This window comes from Notothenia coriiceps, unplaced genomic scaffold (assembly GCF_000735185.1).
Source record: "Notothenia coriiceps isolate Sejong01 unplaced genomic scaffold, NC01 NC01_scaffold00017858, whole genome shotgun sequence".
Classification (NCBI taxonomy): domain Eukaryota; kingdom Metazoa; phylum Chordata; class Actinopteri; order Perciformes; family Nototheniidae; genus Notothenia; species Notothenia coriiceps.
In genome coordinates, this window is record NW_011350559.1 from 244,505 (window position 1) to 256,187 (window position 11,683).

The following is an 11,683-nucleotide window of genomic DNA, read 5'->3' on the forward strand; positions in this document are numbered from 1 at the left end:
AGAAGAAGAAGAAGAAGAAGAAACAGAGCAGCCTCCCCCTCAACGAAATACAGACAATAATTGCAAATCAAGAGCGAAATGTTTCCGTCTTCCACTGCAATTGTTCAATGTTTTACTCATTTGTAAAGATATGTATTGTTAATCCTGACACTGACTGCATGTTGTGGTCTCTGTGCAGTGCAGCTCCCCCAGCTGCTGAAGATATTGTGGAGGAGAAGTGCAGACGGTCTGAGTCTGACCTCCGCCCTGCTGCAGCTCTACGCCTTCTCCTGTCCTGTCGTGTACGCCATAGCACACCACTTCCCCCTCTTGTACGTATATAGCATCGAAAAAACGCAAAAGAGTTCTCTGTCTGATTCACTGGTAGATCAGACCACAAGTCATTAATTAATCAGTTGCATGTTACTCATTATTCCTCTTACTACTGTGTCCTGAGTTGAGAAGCATTCACTTTACCGTTTACATCTATTTCTGTGATGCTATTAGTATACTCCAATGTCAACAACAAGCCCAACATCAAAGCGCGTTTCACTCAGCTAGCTTCAGTTTATGAATATGACTCACTGTTTGAACAAGCCACTGGGTGTGCACTGATGACATCCATTCAAACAAATGTACACTCCTTAAAGCCAATCTGCCAAGTTAAACAGGAAGTCTGTTAATGTTCTGCAGAGAGGGACACATACCTGCCAACCCTACCGATTTGGGCGGTAGTCTACCGCTTTTGACATGTTTCTACCGCCTACCGACTCAGCTGGCTTTCCCTACCGATTTTCAATCTTCCCAAACTATAACAAATAAAAATGACACTCCATAGACACTGGACTCGACTTTTGGCGGACACCGTTTGCAGCGTGTCTGTGATCGCATCATACAAACAGTGTTTGTATGATGCGATCACAGACACGCTGCAAACGGTGTCCGCCAAAAGTCGAGTCCAGTGTCTATGGAGTGTCATTTTTATTTGTTATAGTTTGGGANATGCTATTGTAATTGGGTGTGTGGTATATTTTCATGCACGGCACACGCATGTTCCACAACACACAAACTGAACAACACTCAATTTCCCGATCGCTACCAGTGTCCTTGCGATCTTGTTATAACAACAAGTGCACGTTACTGATGCAATATGGTTGAGACCATTCGGGCTTATTCTAGAGGGGTGCAAGGAATAGTCCAGTAGTGGGGAGTTTTATACAATATGTTTAAAACATAAAAATAAAAAGGTTTAAAAAAGTTATTGTTTAATGTTTTAAGGAGGTGACGCTACTCAGCCAATCAAATCGGTGCAGTCAGCACGATAGATTCAAACACAGAGACAGAGACGACAAGAGGAGAGAAACAGTCGGAGTAATTTCAAATGGCGGAAGGTAGACAGCGAAAACAGAGCATTTAATTACATTTTCTCTTACTGGACCTCTCTGTAATGCAATTGAATACCCCTGCATTATAGCAACACTAATAATAATAAAAGCAATAATAATTGGGAGGGAGGGCGCGGCTGTTCTTATGTTCTCTGAGGGGAGGCTCACCTTCCCACACTTTGAAAACCCCTGCTCTAGATGATAGGAAAGGAGCTTCAGTTTTCCTTTATTATACCCTTTAGCTTAGGATACACTGGACCATCCTTTTTGTGATAGGAAAGATATTGTAAGTTAACGGTGCTTATCAAGCATCTTTCAACTTACGCCATAACATTTCATTTTTTTACAAATGTAAAGTCTGTTTACAAGATAACTAATGCAGGTGTCAAAAATAGTTGTATAGAAAGGTATTTGTGACTCTAGAGGGGTTCAAGTGAAGTCTTTTGCCTCAAGTGATGTCAGTCGAGTCAGCTTTGGTTGAGTCTTAAAACTTCAAGTTTGAAATATGGTTGTTGGATTTAGAAAAAAGCTTACCAGCTCTCTGTAGCGCTGAGGCTAACGGCTCAAGTTACATTAGCCACTCCTAACCAGAGGATGCGTTTGATTTGTCAGTTTAGCTTAGGAAGGTTCCTAATGAAGTGAAATGACCCGGATGTACCTCAGTGGCCGCTGAGAAACTCCTTTTATAATCTCCTTTATCTTAGAAAACACTGGACCTCCCTTTGCTGAAACAATGTCATAACATTCATCTGCTACTTAGTCATTATTTATCTATTATCTAATATATCATGCCAATAACTTGTATATAGACTCGTATTGCACTATTCCATTCTCACTTTTAAAAAAACTATTTTTCATTTTTGTATTACTTTTAATATAATATACTTTAATATTGTTTTAATATTGTCTGCTTATCTGTATTATTGTGTTTTCAACGACATAATTACTCTGTAGCTATGTTAGTTTTACAATAAAGAACCTTGAACCTTGAAAGGAAAGGAAAAATGCTGTCCCACAATGCCTTGCAGCCGCAACATTTACCGTGACAACAGAACATAAAACTGTAGTTTCCCCACAGCACACACACATTAATAACATCCGCTGGCGGGTCATAAACATGTCGGATAGTGTCAGTGCAGTCGGATTCTCTTGAAGACCGTCGTCTTTTCCTAAGACCTTTTGAATTCTCCTATCCACTATTCCTTAACCCTTTGACATTTCACACGGAGGTCAAGGAATAGTGGTTCGGAAAAGGAGAAAAAACAACTCCATCTAAACTGTCGCTTGCATTGTGGGTAATATATACCTGCCATATTTTGACAGATCTCTGGTTCTGCTGCATGGATTTTTAGATCTCAAACACTGATCACACTCAGGCTGACTTTTCTTTGTCATATTTCAGGGGCAGCTTTATAAAGGCTTCACTGACTGCTTCTCCAGGACGCTGAAGAAGGAGGGCCTGATGGGACTCTATAAAGGCTTGGGAGCCTCTTATTTCCGGATCGGCCCACACACCATTTTGTCCTTGTTCTTCTGGGACGAACTGCGCAAAATGTACCAGCGCAAGCAGCTCAGATAACACAAGGGACAGGGGAGCTGGAAAATGGGTAACTCATTAAGCTCTGCATTTAATGAAGTTAGGAGGAGGGGCTCTTTTCTTGGTGTGGAAGAGAAGAAGCAAAGGTTACATTTTTACACTCCAAGATGAAAACAAATAAGTACTGTCAAACTATGACAACCTGCATAGGGACTCAGAGAGAAACGCGTTAGACCTCATGTACAGTTTGCTCTGTGTCAAACACTAGGGCTCTTTTGTAGCAATGAAACTCCTCAGGTGTGCCATTCCACATTTATAAAATAGCATGCACTGGACACACGAGAATAGCTTCTGGAGAAAGCACGACATGTGGCCACAGTTTGAGGAAATGAAGGGATTGTGCCAACACACACAGCAGCAGAGTATTTTAAAGGGAAACACAATGTATGATGTCAGGGTTCAGATTTTACTGTGAAATTGTTCAAACAAGGCAACGTTTTGAGGAGTGTTGAGTGCTTATACAATGTGTGTGCTGGGATACTTTACAAACCAAGCCTTACAATTATAACATATCAAGTGTCTTACTTGTAAAAAAATACACTTTCTTCGTTTAATTAATAGAAATAGCAAAACATGTACATTTTTATTAGTCATTGATGACATAAAACATACTTGTTTAACAATTGTCCATGATTAAGGTTACCTGAATGTACTTTACAATACTATTTCATATATTTTAAGCCTTTATGCGTTGTGTTTGTTTATTTTTAAAGGGTCAGATACATAACAAATTAATTGTTACTGAATAGATAACGCCATTGAGCATTTCACTATAGATTTAGCTTATCTGCTAATGCACTTTTTTTTAAAGAATAGATATACAGTGCAATACAAATACATAATAAAACCAAAATAATGCTCATGAAGTACAGTAAGAGTAGATGGAGGAAGACGTGATTGCCAAAGGACACCTTAAAAACTGCGCTTTGAGCAACAAATTGTCAAAAGTCATGAAGTTTAAACTACCTACAGTATATTTATTTGATATGTTGGTGGTGGTAAATGTACTTACTGCAAACAAGTCTGTTTTTGTTTTACAATTTTAAGAATTAACTATTTAAACTTTACATATAAATACATCATTATGCTGTTACAGTATGGGTTTTTAAAAACTTGCTTCTATTGTTATTAATAATATTTAGTTTCTAAAACATTTCATTTTTATTTATGTAACTTCAATCCATTTTTAAGCATTTCTCAGTTTTTTCAGGCCTCCAAAAAGTACCTTCAAGTTCCTTAAAGTATCAGGTCATTAAAGTTAGAGAACAGAGGATGTCCACTCATTATGGGCTGGACAAATACAAATACATCCTGTACATATTTTAATTTGACCCTCTCCAGGTCAGCAGAAGTATACACCAGTGTTCCTAAATGAAATAAGCGTAGAGCCAAAGTGAAGACAGATTACATGATGAATACAGTTTGTTTCCTCACAGTCTGAAAATATCTTTGGTATTGTATCAGAGTGAATCACATTTAACATGAAATAAACAAATTCAACTGTAAATATTTACATATTTGGTGCTTTCTTCATAACATGCACAATACTCCACAAAGTGCCAAGGCTTTAATAATACATTATGAGAAGTTTACTCTAGCTTTAATAAAACATTTTGCTCTGTTTTAACTTTTTTTTAACTTTCCAAACAACCTGGTTTTTAATCAATTTAAAAATTTCCACTTGTACCTTGAACACATGTGTTTGTTTTGAGTGTTCTAGTGTAATATAGAACAGGGTAAACAAGTATCAGCTGGAGCAAACAGACTATAATAGTCTCTCCCATGACGCATTACTAGACGATGAAGAGGAGTCATTAAAGTAACAGCTTCAACACGTCAACCAGAAATGATTCCTTTCAGACGTGCTAACGTTTGTTTACTTCACATCGAGAATCTGATGACTTTATAAAACTAAAATCAGATTAGAAACCATATGACTGTGGCGCAGTGGGTTGTGCGTATGTGTTCGGGTCAGTGGGTCACAGGTTCAAACCCCACTGCAGTCAGCATGTCGTTGTGTCTCTGAGAAACTTCTCCCCAAATTGCTTCTGTGGGGGTTGCCCACAGTATTGAGTATGTAAGTCACTTTGGATAAAAGTGTCTAACAAGTAACATGTAATAATACTGTGAAAAGTGACTGGCTAGACCAGGGGTGTCAAACTCAAATACACACAGTGGGCCAAAATAAAAAAATGGCTACTAGTCGAGGGCCGGACTGGTTCAATGTTTATTGCAAAACTTATTGAAATTAACTTATTGCACAAATTAAACCTGGAACTAACAAAGCTTAAATGATTGCTTATAAAAACAACATTAAACATTAAATAATCAGCTGCATTCATTTCTTATGGCTCTATCTGCAGCTTTTCCAGAGACACTTCTCATGATTACATTTTTCCACAGGCCAACAACAGCTTCAACAAAACTATTCCCCTCAAAGAAAAAACCAAACATGCCCTGTTGTCTGCAAGAGAAGGAAACATCCATTAAACTCAGCTTGCTGCTCTGTGATGCTAGTTCAGATACTTGGCATCTCATCTTGGGTGCAAGTTCATCAATGTTTGGGCTCAGGCTCTGAGCTGAGGAGACCCTCAGGATGGAGTGAAGGTGTGCGTGCAATATACCGGCGGGCCAGATCTAATAGTAATTAAAAATTATCCTGCGGGCCGAAATTAAATCCACCAAGGGCCTGATTTGGCCCTCGGGCCTTGAGTTTGACACATGTGGTCTCGACTGAGCCTTTAATAACAATTATTCAGCGGTAAAACATTTCATTTGTTTTACGTGCCACTCTGTCCAAGTTGGCGATGTCAGATTCTGATGATGAAGCCATTTACTGTAGTTAATTTGTGTGGACAAGAGAGAGGGTGAGTGAGGCTCAGATATTCTTTTAGTCCTGTTTTAGTTATTGTTTGACCTCATTCAACATAGCTAAACTATAACTTCAATACGGACTCTTTTACTTGAAATACGTCACGTGATGAGCCCGAGGGGAGTTTTGGCTGGAGGTTAATTTCCTCCAGTTTACCAGAATGACTGTGATCTTCTGACTACATTCACAATTGTGCAATTGATGAATTTCCCCACCAACCTATTTTCTAATTGGAGAACAGAGAGTGCAGCACTGTGAGTTCATGCACTCATCAGGTGACACCATTATCACATTGTGTTTAACATGCACAATTATTTTTGAGGTTATTTTAGAAACAGAAAGAAAATGCATGTTCTGAAATATGAAAGGAAAGCTAGGGCATCAATCATTTTGCATTACCGTTATATTTACCTGTGCACTTGTTTAGATAGAAGGCAAGTGGACGGAGGAAGTATTTAGATCCCTTACTTTAGTAAAAGTGTAAATACCATACTGTGAACATACTTTATTCCAATTAAAAAGCCTGAATTGAAATCAGAATCAGAATACCTTTATTCGTCCCACATACAGTAGGGGACATTTACATTTGAACATACATGCACTCAAAGTATCTAAAGAAAAACCTAAAACAATCAATCTATTAGAAACTGTTCTTGTATGAACTGTGGTTTAATTTAAAATAAAACATTACATTTCTTAATACAAATATTTACTTAAAGTAGCTAAGGCTGTAAATGATATGTAGTGGACTAAAAAGCATAATATTCCCTATGAATGGTACTGAAGTAGAAGTATAAATAAGATATCAAAGTAAAGTACAAGTACATGTTATACTTGAATGCATGCCACCACTGATATAGTAAGATACAAATGGTGATGAAAAACACAAAGAAACTATTAACTATTATTTGATCTACCTGCAGGCACCAGGGTTTTGTTTTTTCACTTGCAGTAATGTATATATATCATGTCACATGTGTGCAACAACAGGCTTTAATTTTGTATATTTTGTTTGTATTTAGTCATTGTAGTTTCACTCGATTCACTTGCAGGTTTTCTTTGTGTGTATGACACGTCACATGTCTCGTGTCAGCTGGGTCACCATGGCATGGTGCACAAGGCTAATGCTGTGTGAAAGGCAAACAGAGAGCAAACTGGAGGAGGTCAGTTTTTTATGTACACCTTGATAATGCTCGACTAAGGTCTTCACAGTGCCGACACAAATGTGAGTGAAGGTGACAGCTCTTTTCAATCTTACAGTTTATTACAGAGACAATTATAAACAGCATCATTAAATAAATAAATGGTTTATTATCTTGTGATATCTCATTTTGTGAGCTGTTGGACGGAAAACACAAACAAGGTCAACACGGTTACCTCAGTGTGTCTTGGCTGAGCTCCTGCAAACATCCAGTGTTACCGAGCAACAGTGAGCGTTTGAGGGCGGGCGTGAAGCATATAAACCTGTTAATGGAAAGCTACTTGCATACAAAATTAAAAACGGTTGCTTAGGAGGAAATATATACTTTGTTGACATAATATACCATAATTAGTTTCTGACATACTAAACTAACTTTTATGACGTTACATTCAATGTATTTTATTCACAAACAGTTTCAAATACAATCATAATACATGATGGAGATATGTGGAATGGGACATAAACGATCCAGACACTAAACAGGAAGTCCAACACATTGTACGTGATGGAGCGGGACTTCTCTCAGCAGTTGACCAATCACAACAGAGCTGGCCAGCTAACCAATCAGAGCAGACTGGGCTCTGGTTTCAGACAGAGGGTGAAAAGAAGTGCTGCAGCACAGGCAGTATGAGAACAATAAAGAGCTTTTTGAACATTAAAGCATGGAGACATGTAGAGGCAAGAAATACAAATACGCACCTGGAAATTAGCATAATATATCCTCAATATGAAATATCTTAATGTAGCATACAGCCATATACCGGTATATATATATATACAAAAAGTGTTCTGTACTGTAAACATTTCCTGCTACATCTGTGCTGTATTTGTAGCCATTCTTATTCCAACATCTGGCTCAGAATCCCAAAGCATTTCCTCAAAGGAAAGGAAGGATTTGCACATGATGTGAGTGTTTGTTCATCACTGTCCTCCACCTCTACTCGCTCTTCTTCTTGGTGGCATCAGGGCAGAGGACCTGAGCCAGGAGGACGCAGCTGAGACAGGCTGACAGAGTGTGGGACACCGTGGCTAACCAGTTTCCTGTCTCCTGTAAGACACAGTTTGGAGCAGTTAGTAAAGATAACCATGAGAGATTGGAGTATAGTGCATGCTGTGTTTCTGTGTGAGCGTACCTGTAGAGACACAAAGATGAATCCCAGAGAGCCGGCCCAGGACAGAAGCACCGACAGAGAGGACAGCTGGCCCGTGCTGTCGTTACTGTGGTTTGTTCCAGCCTGGAAGACCTGGAAACAACAATAACAGCAAATACATTCTCTGTCCTCTGATAGATTTACATTTTACATGTTTACTTTTAGTTTGTCTCAAAAAGCCATGTGTGTAAAAAAGTGATCCACTAACAGAGATGTTAGAAAGATATATACGAGTGTGATTTGTTTAGTTGTATTTTATAATTAGAGAATTCATAGATTTTACTGCATGATTTTCCAGATTCAAGACTTTTATTGTCATTTGTACATATAGCTACCGTGTAGTTATGACAATGAAGATCTGAGGTCCTCCAACAGTGCAACACAATAAAACACATAAAATAGTGCAAGTGCATTTGTAGTTTTGTATGTGTACTTGCTAAATATTTTTAGACAGAGAAATAATTTTTTCTTTTGCATTTGTGGAAGGTGTTTTACATTAACACATTTCACGCATTATTGGTCTGTTCATACATAATAATTGAGACAAATCTACCTCCATACAGGTTGTAATGGTCATAGGACAGCAAACATATTGAGCTCCAGAGATATGTTTGAGTTGCTACCTTGCTTGCTATTAAGGCCGGCAAACTGGAGGCCTGCATCGCTGAGACGACTGCTGCCGCTGCATAGGACGCCAGAAGGAAAATGGCCCCTCCGAAAGCCAAGAGGAACAGAATTCCTGCCATGAAAAGAGAATAACAGGAATGAATAAGGAATTTCATGCACAAAGAAAAAAAAAGGCTACACTGAAAACCAGCTCTGGTTTCAGACAGAGGGTGAAAAGAGGTAGGCAGTGCAGGAAAAATAAAGACCTTTTTAAACATTAAACAGTAGAGGCACAAAAACCAAATATGAACTTGAAGATGAGCACAACATGTACTCTTTAACTCAGTGAAATGTGTTCTTTGAACACAAGGTCCCTCTGAGAAGTTTATGAGACACAAGATAACACCACAAGAGGGCGCTCCAGGAAAGCATTGAGCAAAGAATTAAACAGGAAGACTTTATGAGTCACTGATAAACCCCTCTTCACATAAACATCAGACTGAACAAGACAAGCGTTTTAGTAGCAGAAATATATATACTATTAATGTACTCATACAGGATGCACAGGAGCTTGTCAATAAAGCATTTGACTTCTTAATGATTGATGTGACTGATGACTGGAAAAGTCACCTTCTGTGAAAATACAGTTATGACTTTTGACTATATACATTTTTATTGAATAACTCTGTAGACTCTACAGTGTAGAGTCTTTAAGCTTGAAAAAGGCATGAAGGCCTTGCTGAGGCTTAATCTAGCCAGTGCTTCTCAAAGTGTGATCCGCGGACCACTGGTGGCCCGTGAGCGCCCCCTAGTGGTCCGTGAGTATATTGGTAACATTTCACATTTGAAATAAATAAATAAATTTAAGATTTCCGCACTCTCGCGGGAATATCTCCGCAATGGAGTGAGCTTAAGTTTCAAGCCCAGCGCAACACCTTCATCACACATGTTGCCTCTTGCTTGTACCATTTTCAGGCGATTTGTAATCTGTTCTAGAAAAAGGATGTGATTTGGGATATTTGTGGAGTTAGGTGGTCCGCGAGTGTTTTTTTATTGGTTAAGTGGTCCTTGGTATGAAAAAGTTTGAGAAACACTTATCTAGATAAACCTAATCAGAAGCTATTTCAATGGTTCTTAAATGTAACTACTGTACTGACAAAAGGTGGTGTGGTTTTTAAAAGGTGTTCAACATCAACAATTGTAGGCAATGTATTGAGGCTATCATTTTTGGATAAAAAAGTAAGTAATAACAAAGGATTGGAAAACAAACTATGAAAGGAAATGGTTTAAAGTGATCATAACAGGCATTATTTTGTAATGACAAAGCTTGGGGGGGGGGGGGTAGAACATGCAGCCGCCAGATTCCTCACACACCAGATCATGGCACCACATCCCCCCCGGCATTCCGTAAAAAAAAATGCATACAAAGTACATTCATATTTTGGAATATGAAATAAGAAAAATTGTGCTTGAGTGTGCGCTAACCTGTGAGGGTTCGGCCACGATAATACAGGATGAGGAAGAGAATGGCGGCAGTCTGGGTCAACGTGATGAGCCTCTCACCCCAGGCACTGCGAAGAAGTAAAACACATCTATGATAAGTATAATAACAGATATACAGTCAGCTGCAGACAAAAGCTCTCAGAGAAACATCCTTCCATACATGCCAACCTTTCCAAATCCAAAAGAGGTAGGTTTGCACGCGGCAAATGTGCACGCCCAAATGAGGTAATCAGAAGAAATGGAACCCCAGTAATTACATGTATAAACCATGTATTTAACATATATTGCATAATTCTATGCATTTTTCAGAAAAAGTGGTAGTTTTGTAAACAGTGACATCAACGACATGTCTGGTCTGTAAAATGCCCGAAAAGTAAAAGAATGGGAGATAAATATCCCAAAGTCTCCACATTTTATTATATTTTTAATGTGTTTCTGGTCCTCTTCCAGTTGAGACAGTGTAGATGAAGGATGTGTCAGGATGTAGAACTCTTGTGTGAACATTGGATAAAGCCAGGTTCATATTCTTGTTTTATGTTGTTAATATATTAGAGTCAAAGTTTTGCACCATCTTTGTGTTGCGCCATAAATCAGAAAATACTGCATTAAAAAAGTAATTTCCTGCATTTTTCAACTGATAAAGTGAGATATAGATAATGTACAGGCTTTCAGATTGCTGTAGTTCACTAAACACATTAACGACATGTTTGGTGTTGAAAATGTCAGAAAAAGTGACAGAATGGGAGATACATATCCCCAAATCTCAAAATTGTATTATATTTTGTGTGTGTTTGTGGTCCTCTTTCAGTTGAGACACTGTAGGATGCTTCCGGAAAAGACCAAACACTGGATGTCTTCCAGTCGCCAACATGTGTTTTCGAGACATTAGGCTTGTTTGAGACAAGCGAGACCTGCGCAATTTCGATCAACGTCTTGCTCGTGCGTTGCATGATGGTTAGTCATTTTGTCCGACTTGCTCTGGAGGCTCGCTCACATGAGACGTTGAAATCTCGCGGGACAAAGACGCCCGCAGCCTTGAGAGCGAGGCGCGGCGAGGCGGCGCAGTTCCTCTCCACGGGCTGCGGAGGCGAAATGCTTGATGGGAAACGACTCGCTGGTATCTCGAGCTGAGCGCTCATTGGTGGTTTTTACCCCGTGTTGCTGATGAAACTGTCCAATTGGCTCGGCAAAAGTTTGTTGTTGTTTGGTGTCAGTTTTACGTCGCCACTTCCATTCACATTTTTCATCATTGTTCCACAATGTTTATCATCATGAAATTAATATCTATATAGGTTATACTATACTTGCACTGCTTACCGTTTTCATACTTTATATATCTTAGCATATTCATACACACTGTTCATACTGCTCACAGGCTGCTGTGTATAT

The 11,683-nt window shown here is 38.8% G+C and overlaps 1 protein-coding gene across 1 annotated transcript; it reads right to left on the reverse strand.

The window, feature by feature from the left end:
- Window positions 1–7,083: 7,083 nt before the first annotated feature.
- On the reverse strand, window positions 7,084–10,446 carry LOC104950661 (mannose-P-dolichol utilization defect 1 protein-like). Its single transcript, XM_010777208.1, has 4 exons — window positions 10,277–10,446; window positions 8,809–8,924; window positions 8,168–8,278; window positions 7,084–8,082 (listed from the first exon to the last, which is right to left on the reverse strand). The coding sequence occupies exons 2-4, from the start codon at window positions 8,845–8,847 to the stop codon at window positions 7,972–7,974; spliced, it is 261 nt and encodes an 86-aa protein (XP_010775510.1). The 5' UTR covers window positions 8,848–8,924; window positions 10,277–10,446; the 3' UTR covers window positions 7,084–7,971.
- Between the last annotated feature and the right edge of the window lie 1,237 nt (window positions 10,447–11,683).

Coding starts and splice junctions, on each gene's coding strand:
- LOC104950661 (XM_010777208.1), bottom strand. CDS start 8,847: ATGCAGGCCTCCAGTTTGCCGGCCTTAATAGCAAGCAAG. Junction 8,279..8,808: donor CGGCCTTAATAGCAAGCAAG/GTAGCAACTCAA, acceptor TGTTGTTTCCAG/GTCTTCCAGGCTGGAACAAA. Junction 8,083..8,167: donor TCATCTTTGTGTCTCTACAG/GTACGCTCACAC, acceptor TGTGTCTTACAG/GAGACAGGAAACTGGTTAGC.